A 16919-nucleotide genomic window follows, 5' to 3' on the forward strand; every position below is an offset into this window, starting at 1 on the left:
GCGTGATTTCGGCGTGGTTTCTCCAATATGACCTTCGATGTTGAGTCGCATCCATTTTACAGACTTCTTACCTTATTTGCGTTGTAGTGGACGATCTCTCTTGACTCTCTATTACCGCCTGCCGCACGAAACAGTAAAGTTGTGAAATGCAAACACCCTCGCTTCATAAGACGCCACTGACGACGCTTCTCGAAACAAGAGGCCATGGCGCATGAGAGCTCGCTTCTTGTAGAGTAGAGCTTGGTGCATATTCGCATCTGGCCAGAGGGCTTCAGTAGATCTGAAGAACCGCCTCCTACCGGGTACGTGGGAACAAGAGCTGTTGGTGAATGGAGCAGAAGCAGATCCGCCTCGAGATAAGATCGTCGCTGATGACCACGTCATTTCCCGGTGGTGGTGGTGGTGTCTGCCGGTGAGCGAGCGCTGATTCTCCTCTGCTCTCATTCCATGTTCATATTGATGCTCTTGCTCTCGTTGCCAGATATGCCGACGGTCTGTGGTGGAGTCGTGTCTTGTGCTCGAGCACGGGGATGTTGTCCGTCCATGCGGATGCGTCGCGCGAAGATGTTGTGCTGATGTCCTAGCAGGGCCACGTGTCGACTCTCACGAAGAGCTATGGGAGGACAGCACACTGCCGGGATGCCGTACTTGTTGTATTGCGTCGAGTACAGGTGAGGTTGAAGTCTGGGATCCGAGGACGTGGTTTGCCCGTCGTCGTTGCCAAAGTCAAATGAGCGCACAGACGTCAGGCATTTCAAGACCTCATCTGTCGGACTGGGCGGTAGTCTTGCTCAAGATATCAACAAGTAGAGCATCAGCCTTCGAAGAGACGCTTCATGCCTGTTTTCAATGTCTGACTGGTATACCAGTCCCACTGTCGGCACGCTCTTCGATAGCTCCACGCCACAATCGATGCACCATCCAGCCTCCACTCGTATCTCTCCACCAAACAACCCCAAGGTTTCGTAGCACCAAGGACGACACACATATCGCACAGCACAAATAGCAGCGTGACGGAGCGGAAAGACTCCCTCTGCATCCGGCAGCGACGTAAATCTTTGCATTTGCCAATTTAGTTACACCTACTACCGCCTAGCAAAGCTACGATCATCGACCTGCAGCACCCCAAGCCAATCAGTGCCGCGCCATTGCCAACCAAAACCACTTACTCTCGCGACGATGCATTTACACTGCAGCACCAATGTGCGCCCCTCCTCCACCACCGTAGCTCGCCCAGCAGTGCGTTGATGAGGTGGTGTGAAAACCTTCAGAGGGTGGGTGTCTTTCTTCTACAAACTTGACTGCTAGAAGGACATCATTTCGCTCGACGACCAGTAAGTCAGGATGGGTGTCTTTGGCAAGCTTGGAGATACTTTCGTGGACCTCTCGGTCATCTTGTGGGACAATGGCATTGCTATCTTGAATCTGCTCACGCCGAAGCTCAAGCCTGGTCAGGTCGTTCCAGAGGGCTGTCCTGGTCACAATGGCAGATGGCCAGAGTACGTTCCACCCAAAGAGGGTGACTCGAGATCAGCATGTCCGATGTTGAATGCCATGGGTGGGTCCGAGAAGCTTTTAGGGAGCGAAGAGGACGACTGACAGTCTTGCACAGCGAATCACGGCATCCTCCCCCACGACGGCAAGAACATCACCTTCAAAGAGCTCAACACCAAAGTCCGCGAGACCTTCAACTTCGCCTCCTCCTTCTGCTTCTTCGTGCCCAACTTCTCCGCCCGCTTCCTCAACAAGTCGTATGCGAAAGACAAGTTTGATCTCGAAGACCTCAGTCTGCACGCCGATAACGCCATCGAGCACGATGCTAGCCTCACGAGGCAGGATAAGGCGTTGGTCGCGGACCAGGGCAAGCCAGACTTGGAGCTGGTTCATGGATTGTTGAAAGAGGCGACCGGCAAGATGCCTGATGGATCTCCCAAGCTGACGATTCCGGATCTGTCGAGGGCTTTGGCGAAGAGGAGGACGGATGCGAAGAGGACGAATAAGGAGTACTCTGAATCATTCTTCCACAATACGTTTGGAAGTGCCAAGTACGTACCGGTTTGATAGGTCCAGTCTGGGATGAAGATGCTAACACCGTGATCGATCTACAGTTCGAGCACAATGCTCACGATCTTCGGCGGACGAGTGGACGATCTGACACCGATGTTGACTGAAGAGCGGTTCTCTGAGAAGTGGGAGCCTCGCGTTCTGGATCGATATGGCCTGACCATGGCCAAGTTCAATGGAACGGTCATTCCTGTGGCGAGTGGAGTGAAGAAGTATCAAAAGGAGGAATAGAGAGTAGAGGGATTACGAAGCTGGCGGAATGAAGACACGAGAGACGGCAAAGGATATGATTGCATTCGCGGGTGGAGGACGAATGGCTGTTGAACAGTGATCCCCTGCAAGTTGGTCATTTCGTACTCGAAACGGCACCCGGAGGGTTTTCCCAACGCCAGTCAGGAAAACGAAATAGCCATCAGAAAGACGGAAACGAACGATTTTGTCCCATGCAAGCAACCAAACTTCCTGCCCCCCGCATACCCTGCAAAACCAGTTCATTCAACGAGACATGTGACAAACGGTAAGCCTGCAGTCAATCGAGATGAGCACACTGACACGATAGCCGAACGCCCATTGAGACAAATCTCCGATACCATATGGCAAGGTTGCCCAAATCCCTGACCAACGACATCTCCCTCAAACAGCTGACCACACATAAAGGATTCCGCCTCACTGTATTGAACACAGATCGGATCTCTCTCTTCCGACTCCAAGCGTCTGCGAAGCGAAGCAAGCGCGAGTAGTGAACTCAACGTGGGGGCGTGTTCAAAGGATGGACTCTGCATAAGCCCGTGGCGAGGTAAGCGGATATCCTCGGCATCTCGTTGGTGCGCTAGACATATGGACGTGACCACGCGGAAGAAACAGTAGTAGTATAGGTGGGCAGGTAGGTGGGCACGACTTGGACTACACCACACTACTATAGCGTCGCCATCGTGGAGTGGAGGGTGAGAGGGATGCGTGCGTGCAACTACCCACGAGCAGGCTTCTTCTCGGTTATGCACTGCGTGTTCTCGTGACGACCAGGCAGATGGGTGGTATTGCATTGAGGAGAGAGGTTATTGGTCGATGATGGGCGTGAGGCTGTGAAGAGCCGTCTGGTTGTTTTGGAAGTATATCTGAAGCAACGCTGTTGATCGATCCGACTTCACTCGACATCAAGAGACAGAGGCAGACGACGACGATATCCAACGATCGCCACCAACATCACGACCCTCAAACAACACCACCACCACCACCACCAAACGCAGCCATGTCCACTCCTCCCCTCCCGCCCCTCTTCCAAACCCCCGAACTCTTCGAACTAATCCTCCTCAACCTCGACACCAAAACCCTCCTCCTCGCCCAACGCACCTCCACGCACTGGCGCACCTTCATCGCAACCTCCAAACCCCTCCAACGCAAGCTCTTCTTCCTCCCCACCACCACCTTCACGGACCTGCACACCCTCCACCTCCTGCACCCGGCGGACTCGGCCAAGTTCAACATCCTCGACGCTACGTCGAATAGGTGCAAGTGGCTGCAGCAGGTGGTTGTGCTGAATGATTTGCTGTTTGATACGAGTCGGGAGTGGCGGCTTAGGTCTGTTGGGTATGCACAACCCTCGCAAATTCAAACTCCCTCCCGAGTCGTCCCGTCCTGGAAGAACATGCTCCTCACCCAACCCCCGCCCTCGACGGGCAAAGGCGACGTGATGTTCTGGTTCGAAGACCGCCACGACAACGACGAGTTATGCCAGGACGTCGATACGATGGGGGCCATGATGGAGAGGGTGTATGCGAAGGGGTGTGAGGTGGATTGGGGCAGTGCCGGGGTGAGGCCGGTGAAGCATCCGGTGGACGGGGGGTATTATGGGCGGTTGTTGGCGAGGAGGAGGGAGGAGGAGAGGGAGGCGGAGGCGGAGGAGGAGTTGGAGGTGGTGGTTTGGGAGGGGGAGGGGAAGGGAATGGGTGGAAATGGGGAGGTGGGGTTGAGGGAGAGGGAGAGGGAGGGGCCGGTGGTGTCGTCTTCGTCGTCGTCGTCGGAGCTTGGGGAGAGTGATGGTGTTTGAAATTCGATTGGGACCGGAGCATTGCGGTGGCGAATGGACGTGCATATGATTTTTCTTCTTCATTATGATATCCAACGTTAGGATTCCATGTTGTCTTCGAGAGCGCTACCTTATGCATCAGAATCACTATCATCAATAATGAATCCCGCTCGCATGTTCCTCCTTCTCGCCGCTGGCTTAGTGATGGGCATATCGTCTTCATCTTCGCTATCCACAGGATTTGTTTTCGCAGGGTTCGCCGAGACCTCTTTTAGCGCTGGCGGCGATGATGCATTTTCCTGTGGCGTTGGCGATGTTGAAGGGGTCTCCTTTTCTGCTTCTCCTTCCTGCTCTGCGTCGCTCTCTGCGTCTTTTCCGTCGTCCTCGTCGTCTGAGAGCTCTGAAGACGATGGGTCATTGTCAGATAGCTCGATGGGTGACTTTTCCTTCCCTCGTCTGCTGCTGACAGCGTCGCTCATATCAACATCATCGTCGTCATCGCTGTCGATAGTCGCTCGCCTCTTCTTCCCCGAGGCTTTCTTCCCATCTCCCTCGACGCTCTTCAGGCTCTCCTTCGCATTCTCCAGCTTCTCTTTGGCGGCTTTCTTCTTCTTACCCTTCGCCCCAGTCTGCTCAGTCTCCGCATCTTCCATTTGCTTGAGCAGAGTATTGCGAATGATGCCGTCCATGTTCCTCCGCCTCTCGGCTTCCAATTTGAAGAACTCGGCATCCTTCTCTTCATCGTCCTCATCATCAGAGTCCGTGATGAACAGTTTCGACTTGATCTTGGCGTTCTTCTCCTTTTCTCTCTTCTTCTTGGCCTTTCTGCGCTCATCGAGATATTCCTCAGTGAGCTCAGGGGCGTTTCTCTTTCTGCGCTTCTTCGGTCGGTCATCGTCTTCGTCCCGTTTCCGCCGCTTCTCGCGCAGGTTTGGTGGGAACATCCCTTCATCCAACTCACTTCCACTGCCAGCGTCAGACTCGGAGTCGTTATCGTCAAAGGTGGCATCACGTCGTGTCCCAGCCCTGGAGCGTATGAAGTCCTCTGCTTTCTTGTCGTCGTCAAATGTAGGCGGGTCGAATTCAGCTTTTTTCATCTGATCCAGGGCGTCATTCAACTTCGCAGCGGACAGTTCTGATGGTATGATCCATGAAGCATCCGTATCTTCTGCGAGGCCTAGTCGTTGGATTCCTAGAGTGGTTAAAAGCAGACGAAGGTGCTTGTCTTTGAACAATGCCAACTTTCTCTCATCAGAGTCAGGTGTGATGGAGATTGATGGGGCCGAGACTGGCTCTGGTGCAGCACCGTCTTCAGTCTCATCCATGATCCCTAACCGAGAGCTTTGCTCATCCTCCCATGCTTGCCGTTCATCGGCTGCGTTCGACAACTGCTTCTTCACCCATTCCAGTGCATCAGATTTCGCCTGTTCGATCATAATCGAGACTGCAACACCAACTCTTTGCTCTTCCGGGATACTTGACTTCACTTCCAGCTCGGCTGGTGGACGTGGAGGCCGCTTCTCGATGACCTTTTCGTATCCGTTCTGGAGGTAAAAGAGAGACCCTGGAATCTTGCTGAACAGCATTTCGACAACTGCTGCCTCACGCCACCCTTCGCCGTCCGTTTCCCGCTCCATCCACTTGATGCAACGACGGAAGATCTGTTGTACCAGTTGCTCCCAGTCTCTGAAGCCTTCCATGGCTGGATCTAAGCCCTCAGGGCCTTTGATCATCTTGTGAAAGAGCTGCAGGATATCGACCCTGAACAGCAGCACGGCAAGTTCATGCTTGAACGCAGCACGATAGAAAAATCGATGAGTGCGCTTGAGCTGCACTGGCGTGAGATCGTGGTAGAAGTGAGTTAGCGAAATGAAGGTGTTGATGCAAGGCTGTGACAGGAACTTTGCTGAGAACCGCGCAAAGTCAAACTTGCGTTCAGACACAGCTCGATGGGCCTCTCTCTCGTCTTCGGCAGCATCCTCGGCGTCGTCACCATTGCCACTCTCTGCTTGTTGCTTTTGCTTCTTTCTTGCTCGCCGCTTTGACCGGATCTGCAGGTCGACATTCTGCTTGCTGTACTGCTCTAGCATTCGTACGAAGACATGAACGCATTCTGTTACAGCGTCAAGATAGGCAAAGCCTTGATGAGTATAACCGCGTAAGATCTGCACAATGCGGTCATGTGTAGCTTCCTCGTAGAAGATGCGATTCTGGATGTTCTCGGCGATTTCTTGGTCTTCTTCGTCCTTGCTTTGAGACATGCTTTGGACTGTAAACAAAATCTGTGTGAAGCACAACAGCGTTGCTTGCAAATCCTGCCAGTTCTTGTTATCGAAAGCGTTCTGCATTTGCCTGTTGAGAAGGACGAATGTCTCCTGGTCCAGTACTGCAGCGATATATGCATATGTGTTGTCTTCGGGATTCGTCTGCGTTGGGCGGTCGGCGTTCCAGGTGCTATCTCTTCGGGATTGATCACGCCGTGCTGCTTCTGCGTTCAGGAACCAAGAAATCAGATAGAAATATTGCTTATGGTGCATGCTCTCCTGCACACGATCCGCCTCCCGTTCTATAGCCTTTCGCAGGCTCGCGAACAGTGGGTTGAACGAAGAGTCCAGGAAGTCTTCCACGAACCGGCGCAGGTGCTTTCTCGCCTTTTCAGTAAGCTCTGTTCGTGCGCCAAAGTCAGAGTTTTCATCGAACTCCTCCTTCAGCTTGCCACGGTACTGGGGCTTGTTCCATTTCTTGCTGGCGTCCATTTGGTGCAGGGTGGAAGTCTCGTCCGTGATGGTGGTCTGTCCAGACACAGTCGACATCTTCAACTCGTCTCTCTTGACCCAGACCATCGTTCCAAACCGATTGTGTCTTGTAGGCGCATGCTTGTTGTAACTGTTCAACATCGCCTTCTCCTTCTGCAGCAAGTTCTTCAGCTCTGTGTTTTCTTCTGTTGTAACTTGCTCTTTCTTCATAAACAGCTTTCTGCCGTCCACGCCTTTCAGTAGATGGAACAGAATCTCCAGGAGAATCACGTCCTGCTCTTGAAACTCATCTCCCATGCCAGAACCAACAGTAAGCAGAACGTTGAAAATGTCCTGCTCATGAAAGACTTCGATTGTCGCGGATCGGCTGATCTCGTTCTCATCGCCTTGCGAAGGCAACAGTTGCGGTTGTGTGATCATTGCGATGTTTCGGAAGAAGTGCAAAACCAGTTTGATGATTCCCTCATCCCTTCGGCTACGATCACGACTGGGAGTTGCCATTGCAGGCAGTCCAACGCGGGCTATTGTTCGCAGGATCTTTGCGAACTCGAAGTGCAGCACTGCTCGTTTGTAGCCCACTTGGGCCAGCTGGAGATATGGCACATGCCGATGGTGGTTCACGGTCGCCTTCTCATCCTCCAGGGCGAGCGGCCAGGTCAAAGGTACCAAGAGCTCCAGACATGCCAGGGCGATTTTGGCCTTGTGTTTGTTGTGGGTTGCCTCGTCTGGCCAGAGAGCCAGAATCTCCAGAAGATCCTTCTTGACCAGATCTGCTTCCGCCAGACATCTTTTCACGTCCAGGCGATTCGTCTTCTCGTCGTAGAGTCGCAGCCATCTTTGGAGATCCTTAAGTACAGCAACCGCGTCGTCTCCGATTGCATAGGTGTTGTCGACGCTCGAGCTTCCTCCGACCGCATTGACGAGGGAAGTAACATGCGCCCTAACCTCGGGATCAATGGTCGTCGACTTTTCCCAAGGATCCATCGTGGCGGTGTGTTGTTTCCAGACAGGACATGTAGTCGAAGCCGTCCATGGATTTGAGCGACGCGGGGGACGCGATTTGACGCGTGGCGCGAATTCGGAAGGTCTGGCGAAATATCACGTGACTTCACCGAACCACTGCCTTCTCAATGTGCATCTCGACAACGCGTCATTCACGTTCCCTTTCACCTTCCATTGTCTCTCGATACAGCTCTACACCGACTGGAAGCCGTATCCAAGATAGTACTCTACATCCAATCAAGTGCAATGCAATTCATATTACGCATGGCCAAGTAATACCACTACTTTCTTGATCGAGAATCCCACTGTTGACAAGCTTGCGGCATATGCGCGTTTGACAACATTCCATCTGATAAAACGAAGTGACGAGGTGAAATCATCATTGATTCATCGCGCAGATCTAGCTCCCTGCCCCCATATCCATATATCCACGACGTCTCCTGTGGTCTCCACAGCGCCGTTCCAACCAATAGAAGACGCTACAATTGCCATTCATCAGCAGGCGGAGACATCTCCTTTGAGCAATAAGCTCTGGCCGGGTCGTCCCTCATCCTGCCGAGCTGCAGCCGACAACAACATCTTGATCATTCACTCACACTTCCAGCCTCCTCCCACGCCTGACTCTGCCTGGCCGCGGCTTTTGCTCCCACCATGCTGCCCACACGAGTCCTATCCCGTGCCTTGGGTAAGCCGGCCGTCTTACCGGCATGCCTCCACTCCCGCCCCTTCTCCTCGAGGCCGGCATTGGCTGAGGCGCAAGCCGCGACTGTCAAGAAACTGGGTGTTGTCGGCGTCAGTATTCCTTCCAGCCTTGCGCTGCCGCATCACACGCTAACGCCTCGCAGGCCGGTCAGATGGTATGCTCGATATACATCCTCCTGGGCCAATCGCCTTCATGTTAATGAAGCTGACCGCTGATAGAAGTGAATGTAGGGTCTGGGCATTGCCCTCGTAGCTGCTCGCGCGGCTGGCGTCCCTGTCACACTGGTCGATACCTCTCAACAATCCCTCGACAAGGGCCTGGCCTTCGCTGACAAGCTCCTTGCCAAAGATGTCTCCAAGGAGAAGATCAGCCAGTCCGATGCTACTGCCATTCGAGAACGACTTACTCCTTCCACCAAAATGGACGATTTGGGCGACGTAGACATGGTCATTGAGGCTGTTCCCGAGATACTCGACCTGAAGACCAAGATCTTCGCTCAGCTCGCACAGACCCTTCCCAAGCATGCCATTCTGGCCACTAACACGAGTTCCATTTCGATTACCCGCATCGCTGCTGCCACAACAAAGGTACGTACACGAGGTGAAGTGTTGCCTCCACGTGCAAGCTGCATCCAGCTCCTGCAAGCCACCCACTTCGTTCACACACCCGCAAATCTCCCTGGCGAAGCTTATGCAAGGTCATACTAATGTTCTGCTCTCTGATAGGATCCTACCGACCTCAGCAACTCTTCTCGGGTGGTATCAACCCACTTCATGAATCCCGTGCCCGTTCAGAAAGGTGTTGAGATCATCTCGGGCCTTCAGACATCCCCCGAAACCCTGGCCACCGCCTTGGAATTCTGCAAGCGAATGGGCAAGGTTCCCTCCACGTCTGCAGACTCACCTGGCTTCCTCGCGAATCGTATCCTGATGCCTTACATCAACGAAGCCATTATATGTCTCGAGACCGGTATCGGCGGCGAGAAAGACATCGACGACATCATGAAGAACGGAACAAACGTCCCCATGGGTCCTTTGCAACTTGCTGACTTTATCGGCCTTGATACTTGCTTGGCCATCATGGAAGTCTTGCACACGCAACTCGGCGACTCCAAGTACCGACCTGCTGTCAGACTGAGGCAGATGGTGGATGCCGGCTGGCTCGGCAAGAAGTCTGGCAAGGGCTTCTACAATTACTAACTTGTAGGTGTGAAAGTTGGCTACGCTCCACGCTGATTCGCTACAGGTGTAGATGCACATGCATCAGTTTCGATGGAGCTCAGAGTCGAGTGGGATGTACAGAGCTTGTACTACTCGTCAACGCATGCTATCATCACATCAATCTTATCTGATCCTGCCGTCAACTCTCAGCCTCGCCGTCTCGCATCTCTCCACCTCCATGTGAACAACTACCTGCTTTTGAAAGCCAGTTCGTCGCCATGAGTCTTTTGGGGTTCTGGATGTTCACTCATCTTCCTGCACCCGAGACACCTTCGCCCCCACCAGAGCGACCAGCACCATCCCCGGGGCGTCCTTCTCCTCTGACGCGGAAACCAGTGTCTGTGTCTCAAGACACATTCCAACAACTCCATTCGCAACACGATAGGGGCCACTGGACTCTGCGCCTGTCCGCAACATCGAGCTCAGCATATAACGCGTCAAGGTCGTGAGAGTCGCAAGGGCTGAGCAGCTAGGAGCAGCCGAAGCAAGATCGAATGTCTGTCTGGTGGGTGACAGGCAAATCGATGCGTCCGCTATCCACGATGTTTCCAACGGAGGTGAGTAGCGGGCAAAATAGCGGTCTCAGCTGCTCTTGTCCAGCTGAGTGACATGGCTAACAAATGAAAGTTGCAGTGCAGACGCCCTTGAATGTGGTGTAGCAATATTACAAACGGAACACAGCTCTTTGAGACATGATTTGAACATCGGTGCCCGAGATGCGAGTACGAACAGTATATGGCTACTGTCAATTTAATTCCCGCATGCCTTCATAGCGGCGCTCGATAGTCCACTGCTGTTGGACCTGTTCCATTCATTACGCGGCAACATGCAAGGCAAGGGATTCATCGTGTCAAGCATTTTCGACTCCAACCGAAGATCCTTCAGGCTTCAGCTCGGTTCCTGTGGTCGTTCGACTTCAACGCACGCCTCCCCTAGTCATCATAACTCATCCAGCGGATGTCTTCGGATCGCAAAGCGAAGCCAGCTAATTGTCCTAGGCCGAGACTCCATTGTTACCATTCGTCGATCCATAAGATCCCTGTGAAGATGCGAACTTTCCCCAGGGGCACGGCTCCAGGGTGTTCCTTGCCCGCCACGCCAGAGCCTTGTCTTTGCCATGAAATGCCGAGATTATGGGCTGATGAGATAGAAGACAATCTCATTTGAACACCCTTGCAGCGGTAGTCGTCGACGACCAGATTGCACGACGACAACTTACCCTTGATCAAATGGACTGAGTTGGCGCAGGCGACAAGACGAAGAGGAGTGGCCCGAACTCGAAAGACAGCATATCACCGCCAATCCTCAAAATCGGTAGCCTAGCACATCGACCATACTAGCAACGACAACACCGTCATTACCCCGAGACCAGTCGAAACGGAAGCCCGGCAGTCATAGAAAGCCGTAGCCTGGTTGAGCATACTGACGAACAACAATAGCACAATCACCCAGGTACCGCAGAAAGAGCGCCAGGAGACATTCAAAGCAGGCTACGATATAAGTATTTAGGACAATCTCCTTGGCTGCCACCTTCTCCTTGCAAAGCTACTACTGTCTTCATTCTCTTTCGCTTTTCTGACGCTCATTTGCAGAACCACGTTCATTATTTTGACAAACTCATACACTCGTTTTCAATCCGACTCACCAGTCACTCCTTTGCAAAAATGCAGGTTATCGTCTTCACCGCCGCTCTCCTGAGCAGCGCCGTCTCCGGCTACGTTCTACCCCGTAATACCGATTGTACCCAGACCCCCCTCACAGTCCACCCAACAAAACTAACCACCACACTTCCAGGCCAGACCACCTGCGGCTCCACCTCGACCACAAACTACACCATCATCGCCGGCGACACCCTCACGACCGTCGCCGAGCGCTACAGCTCCGGCATCTGCGACATCGCGACCCTCAACAACATCTCCAACCCCAATCTCGTCACCCCGGGCCAGAACCTCCTCATCCCCACCAACTGCACCACGCCCGACAACGACTCGTGCCTCGACGTCCCCGCCGACCCCACCGAGACCTGCGTCAAGGGCCTCGGATCCACCTACGACGTCCGCAGCGGCGACACCCTCTCCGCCATCGCGACCAGCTTCAACATCACCCTGCCCGCCATCGTGGACGCCAACCCCCAGATTGCCGATATCGATGTCATCGAGGTCGGCCAGATCATCAACGTCCCCGTCTGCCCGTCGTCCCAGTGCGAGATTGTCGGGACCTATAACATTGTCTCTGGCGATCTTTTCTATGATTTGGCCAGCACGTACCATACCACCGTTGGCCAGATCCTTGCTCTTAACGTTGGTGTGGACCCGACTACGTTGGTGGAGGGTCAGCAGATTATTCTGCCGCAGGGGTGCCAGAATGTGACTACTGCTGTGGCGTAAGCTGATAGTTAGAGTAGTGAGGGCTTGGAGGGAAAAGTGTGGGTTTTGCGTTGATGGGGTGGAAAATGGGATATATGTATTTGTAGTTGATTTTGATAATGGAGGGATTTGATCGTCTTTCTCATCATTTGCCGTGAAGTTGTCGTTTTTGTCTTCGTCGTCGTGGGTCCTTCGGTCTGTCATTCCTTTTCAACTCCATGCCCTTGCCACTCGCAACGTATTTGACACCTGATGCTGTGATCGAGCTACCTCAGACATCATTCTACACCCCAGACAACCACAAAATCTCCAGTCCCGGATTGCAAACACTCTCACACCAGAGATAACCCTCCAACAACTCTTGCAGGTCGTCCCACTCTAACACATCCACCCCCTTCACCCGTAACGTCCTCCTCAGCGCCCTCAAGAAATACTCCTCCAGCCCTGTCCCACACGCAGTCAAGTTTGCGATGACCAGACTCCTGGAACAAATGTCAACCATCACCGCACAACAGTACTTCCAGATATAGAAAGAAAGACTCACCAAACCGCCAACCGCCAACCCCCCGTCCCCTTCCAACCCCCCAAATTCGCCCGATCCAACACCTCTCTCAACAGCCTCAACAACTTCACCCTCCACGCCACAGCCCTATCGATCGGAAAAAACACCGCATTCGAGAACAAAATCGCAGTAAGCCGACAAGTCTCGTAAGTCGCGAGAAATGATCCTTCCGTCTCGCCGAGGGTCTTGAGATGGCTCCAGGAGGGAAGGGAGAGGAGACGGTGTTGGAGGGCGTTGCGGGCGGTTATGAGGGTTGAGGGGGGCGTGGTTGGGCGGGAGAGGGCGTGGGTTAGGTGGCGGAGGGAGGTGAGGGTTTTTGAGAGGGGGAGGGGGAGGTTGTTGGGGATGGAGTTTGTGAAGGCGTTGGTGGGTTCGTTGGCAGGGGGTTGCAGGGGGAGGAGGATGGAGGGAATGGAGGGCTCCCAGATTGAGGGGAAGCGTGGATGGGTGCCGTGTGCGGAGGCGGAGAGGATGTCGCAGCTATTTCACACATATCAGTGCCATCTTCAGGTCATAGAACAGGGGCATCGAACAAACCTCGCCAACCCAGTCCTCAACCCAGGCAACAACATCCCCACCCTCTCCAACCCCCCAACGCGCCCAAGAACCCACTCCAACGCCCGTCCATGCGACTCCTCCACACCCACCGTCCCAAAAGCCTCCCTCAGCCACGCATCCGGCATACGCTGACTACTCCCCAACAACAACCCCCCAACCACCCCCCTCCTCTCAGCCTGAACCTCCCTCGTCCACATCCACAACGTCGTCATCGTCAACACCAACGCCTCCACACCCCACCCCTCCCCACCCTCCCCCTTCAACCCCTCCCCACCCTCCCCCTTCAACCCCCTCACCCTCTCCCCAACCAACCTCAGCGCCTTCCCGCGATGCCTCAGCGTCACCTCCCGCAGTCCAGCCCCCGTGTTCTTCCGCCGGACGTCCTGGAAGAAATACGAGCTGTAGTTCAGACAGTGGAAGACCATGTCGTCGGTGCAGAAGGCCTCGAACCAGGTTTTTTGGTGGGCGAAAGGGATCGTGTTGGACATGATGGCGGAGAGGTAGTATTGCGCTGCTGTGGCTGCGGAGGAGGAGGTTTGGGGCGTGAAGGTTGTGGTTGGGAGGGCGCCGAAGATAGGGGAGAGGGATGCTGGGAGGTGGAGGGTTGGTGGTACGGGTTTGTAGGGGACTGTTGCTGAGCAGAGGGCCATGTCGTTCAGGTCTTCGTGATGCACTTCATCATCTTTCAGAGCCAGTTCTTCCTCCTCCCCATCCCCGTCCAATTCAACCACCTCCCTAACCTCAACCTTCACCGGATTCGTCTTAAGCACAACCGCCTCCGAGAACGAATCACTGCACCCCCCATCTACAACATCCTTCGCCCTCACAAACAGCTGTTGTTCCTTCTTCTTCCTCTGCCTTACAATCCTAGCTGAATGCGCTCGTTCATCCTTACTCCTCCGATTCGGCCTCCCAGTCTGAGGATCGTAACTCGACACGAATCGGACTTCCATGAGGAACTTTTAGGTCCTCGTATTTAGTAGTGTTTTGGGGTTAGCAGCGGGCGGTGTTACATTTCCTCGCCACGAAAGTGACTCTGATGTTGTGTTGAGTAGTACATCTTGATGAGGCTCTGTCACACCACCTGCGCCTTTTGACTTTGGTGGCTGCAGGCAACATCACAACGACAGGTCTCGATTTCTTGGCCTTCGACAAACACAACCAGAACAGTCGGCTTGGCACATATGAAAAAGATCAGTTGTAGAGTGGAGTCTTCCTGCTCTCATTCCATTTCCTACCTCATAGCGGTACTACTGTCAATAAGACAAGAAGCAGTACCTAGCCCCATTCATCGTCAAACCTCCCAGAGATCCCTTCTTCTCAGCCCGGCATAAGCACACGGGCGACAGCTCTCAAAACTTTTGTGGTTTCTTCATCAACTCATCCCATCCAGTACAAGAGCCGCTGTGGAACCCGTGCTTCCCAAGTCAAATGCACCTCCATGTAAACCGACAAAAACGTTTTTCGCGCCGTCTTACGCCCAAAACGGCCGTCGCTCATGCAAGAATGTGTCGTGTCCTTTTATTCCATTTCCTGGTGCTTCTTTTCCTAAAAGACACCGCCCTCGGTGCCTGCAAGATCGTCGATATCGTTGGGATCCACCTGCTGAACGCGAACAACTGGCTGCTTGACCTTTCTAGGGTCAACCTCAGGCATCAGGTTTGGCGAACGCAGAATCTAGCCGCTGCTGCCGCTCCTCATGTTAATGAGATCGGCCACAGTCTGGACCATGTGATCGACGTCGTATGATGAAAGCGCCTCGCCGTAGATTCGTACGGCATCCTCAGTACCAGAAGCTCGAACGAAGCAGCGACCCTCCCTATACTTGGCGACTTCGGTGTCGATCTGCTCCTGGAGGCCTTTCGGTGACTCGAGCTTTTGCTCAGCAGTGCCTGGGACTGTCTTGTACTCGTCGCGACGCTTGACGACTTGCTTGGCGAGCTTGTTGGGCTTGTCGGTGTAAGTCGTGATCCACTCCTGAACGGTGTACTCCTTGTGTGCCAAGATGGCCTCCACTAGAAGAAAGTCAGAAATCGCATCCCCCACAGTTTGGTTGATTAGTTCGGTGGCGGCGCGGAGGACTTCGAGGTTCTCGAGCTGGGCAGGCGATTCTGGCTCTTTACTCCAAATAGTGTTGAGTGCTTTGTTAGAGAACAGGACTGTGCCATGGCCATTAGCTTCGAAGTAAACACCAATGTCGTAGCGGGCGGCGGCATGATGCAAGTGCTTGACGCCGGTTGGGGTGAACTCCGACTGGAGCTGAAGGCGCTCCGTAACGTATTTGGAGCTGGCGCCGTTGGCGTAGGCAGTCTGAACGACACCCAGCTTGAGGTTCTCGGAGAAATCGCACTTTGCAACAAGATCTCCGAGGAAAGAGGCGGCCAGAGTGGCAATGCGGTCGCCGTCCAACAGTCTGAAGACCGGACCTTCCTCGTTGAAGTAGTACACGATGCGGTCGGCGTCACCGTCGAAGGAGCACCAGCGGTCGTAAGCCTTGCCATCGAACCCCTGGGGTACCTTCTGCTGGGTCTTGACATAGTCGGCACCGCAGTCTTTGTTGAGCACCTCGGCCTGCTCGACTCGGTCGTTGACCACGTTGATCTTGAGGCCGCATTCCTCCTCGGTTGGCAAGTACTTGATCATCTCCTTCAGCTTGGGCGCACCAACACCGTTAGCACAATCCACCGTGACGGGGCTGGTGGCCTTGACATTCTTCATGGCGGTTCTGAAGGCAGCACCAATTTTCTTGTAGTATCCGGCCTCCGAGACTTCGCCATACGGGTTCTTGTCGTTTTGGGTGTTGGTTGCACGGACAAGGTAGTGCAGCTGAGGGGTGGTCAGGATACCAAAGTCCTTGTAGGTGACATTGGTCGCCTTCAAGCCGGCCTCGAGAGCTTTGACAAGGCGAGCCCCAGATGGACGAGTGTCGCGGGCGTAGATGACATTGGCGGGCTTGTCCTGGTCGATGTTGTATTTCTGAATGACCTCCCCATACGCCTTGACTGTCTCTTCCGGGTTCTGGCCATTGACTATGGTCGTGGCCCACGACTCCCAATCTTGCTCCAGCATCTCACCCATGGGATCGACCAGCTTGACGCCATTGTCCTCGGCCTTGTTGTGCGACGCGGTGATCATGACGCCGATGGTCTGGCCCTTGAGCTTTCGCGAGCGGAGGCCGGCGAGAAGGCCCATGCCGAACATGACATGGTCGAGCCAGTCGCCCTTGGTGCGGAAGCCCGCCGTGCCATAGGTGAACTTGTCGACTTCAGCAGGGCGGGGGAAATTGACGACGCTCTCGGCGATGGCCGTCTCCAGCTTGCCCTTGGGGTCGAAGGCGCCTGGTGCCATTGCGTCGGGCGGCGGTGGTGGGGTCGGTGGTGGTGGTGATGGGTGTGTGACGTGGAGAGAAGGGCAGGCAGTCGCTGGTGTGGCAGGAGCTGGGTTTTTGGCAAGAGCGAGCGGACAAGTCAAGGAGTGCTGCTCGTATCGGCCAAAAATACCAGCACTGCGGTGGAGCTTGGTCTGGCGGGCTGGCGGGCTGGCTGTTACAGCGGGTGTCGCACCACGTCGTCGCTCAGACTCCAAGTATGCAAGCGGTGGTAGTCTGCAGTGTGAGGATGCAGGTATATGAAGGGGGAGAAGGTGAAGGGCGGAGGTGAGAT

General features: G+C 54.2%; 7 protein-coding genes across 7 annotated transcripts; 4 read left to right on the top strand and 3 right to left on the bottom strand.

Moving 5' to 3' along the window:
* Positions 1-1344: 1344 nt before the first annotated feature.
* M409DRAFT_53745 (uncharacterized protein) lies at positions 1345-2295 on the top strand (the record flags this gene model as incomplete). Its single annotated transcript, XM_033812456.1, has 3 exons — positions 1345-1558; positions 1613-2045; positions 2109-2295. 3 exons carry the CDS (start codon positions 1345-1347, stop codon positions 2293-2295), a joined length of 834 nt encoding a protein of 277 aa, XP_033668668.1.
* Positions 2296-3313: 1018 nt separating this feature from the next.
* Positions 3314-4111, top strand: M409DRAFT_21930 (uncharacterized protein; the record flags this gene model as incomplete). Its single annotated transcript, XM_033806097.1, has 1 exon — positions 3314-4111. The coding sequence occupies one exon, from the start codon at positions 3314-3316 to the stop codon at positions 4109-4111; it is 798 nt and encodes a 265-aa protein (XP_033668669.1).
* A 110-nt stretch (positions 4112-4221) lies between these two features.
* M409DRAFT_21931 (uncharacterized protein) lies at positions 4222-7830 on the bottom strand (the record flags this gene model as incomplete). The annotated part of the gene is made up of 1 exon (XM_033806098.1): positions 4222-7830. The coding sequence occupies one exon, from the start codon at positions 7828-7830 to the stop codon at positions 4222-4224; it is 3609 nt and encodes a 1202-aa protein (XP_033668670.1).
* Positions 7831-8499: 669 nt separating this feature from the next.
* M409DRAFT_21932 (uncharacterized protein) lies at positions 8500-9750 on the top strand (the record flags this gene model as incomplete). Its single annotated transcript, XM_033806099.1, has 4 exons — positions 8500-8640; positions 8694-8705; positions 8782-9138; positions 9277-9750. The coding sequence occupies 4 exons, from the start codon at positions 8500-8502 to the stop codon at positions 9748-9750; spliced, it is 984 nt and encodes a 327-aa protein (XP_033668671.1).
* A 1685-nt stretch (positions 9751-11435) lies between these two features.
* On the top strand, positions 11436-12158 carry M409DRAFT_21933 (carbohydrate-binding module family 50 protein; the record flags this gene model as incomplete). Its single annotated transcript, XM_033806100.1, has 2 exons — positions 11436-11511; positions 11566-12158. The coding sequence occupies 2 exons, from the start codon at positions 11436-11438 to the stop codon at positions 12156-12158; spliced, it is 669 nt and encodes a 222-aa protein (XP_033668672.1).
* Positions 12159-12420: 262 nt separating this feature from the next.
* M409DRAFT_21934 (uncharacterized protein) lies at positions 12421-14210 on the bottom strand (the record flags this gene model as incomplete). The annotated part of the gene is made up of 3 exons (XM_033806101.1): positions 12421-12619; positions 12682-13179; positions 13237-14210. The coding sequence occupies 3 exons, from the start codon at positions 14208-14210 to the stop codon at positions 12421-12423; spliced, it is 1671 nt and encodes a 556-aa protein (XP_033668673.1).
* A 724-nt stretch (positions 14211-14934) lies between these two features.
* On the bottom strand, positions 14935-16605 carry M409DRAFT_21935 (uncharacterized protein; the record flags this gene model as incomplete). The annotated part of the gene is made up of 1 exon (XM_033806102.1): positions 14935-16605. The coding sequence occupies one exon, from the start codon at positions 16603-16605 to the stop codon at positions 14935-14937; it is 1671 nt and encodes a 556-aa protein (XP_033668674.1).
* Between the last annotated feature and the right edge of the window lie 314 nt (positions 16606-16919).

Source organism: Zasmidium cellare (genome assembly GCF_010093935.1).
Source record: "Zasmidium cellare ATCC 36951 unplaced genomic scaffold M409scaffold_14, whole genome shotgun sequence".
Taxonomy (NCBI): Eukaryota; Fungi; Ascomycota; class Dothideomycetes; order Mycosphaerellales; family Mycosphaerellaceae; genus Zasmidium; species Zasmidium cellare.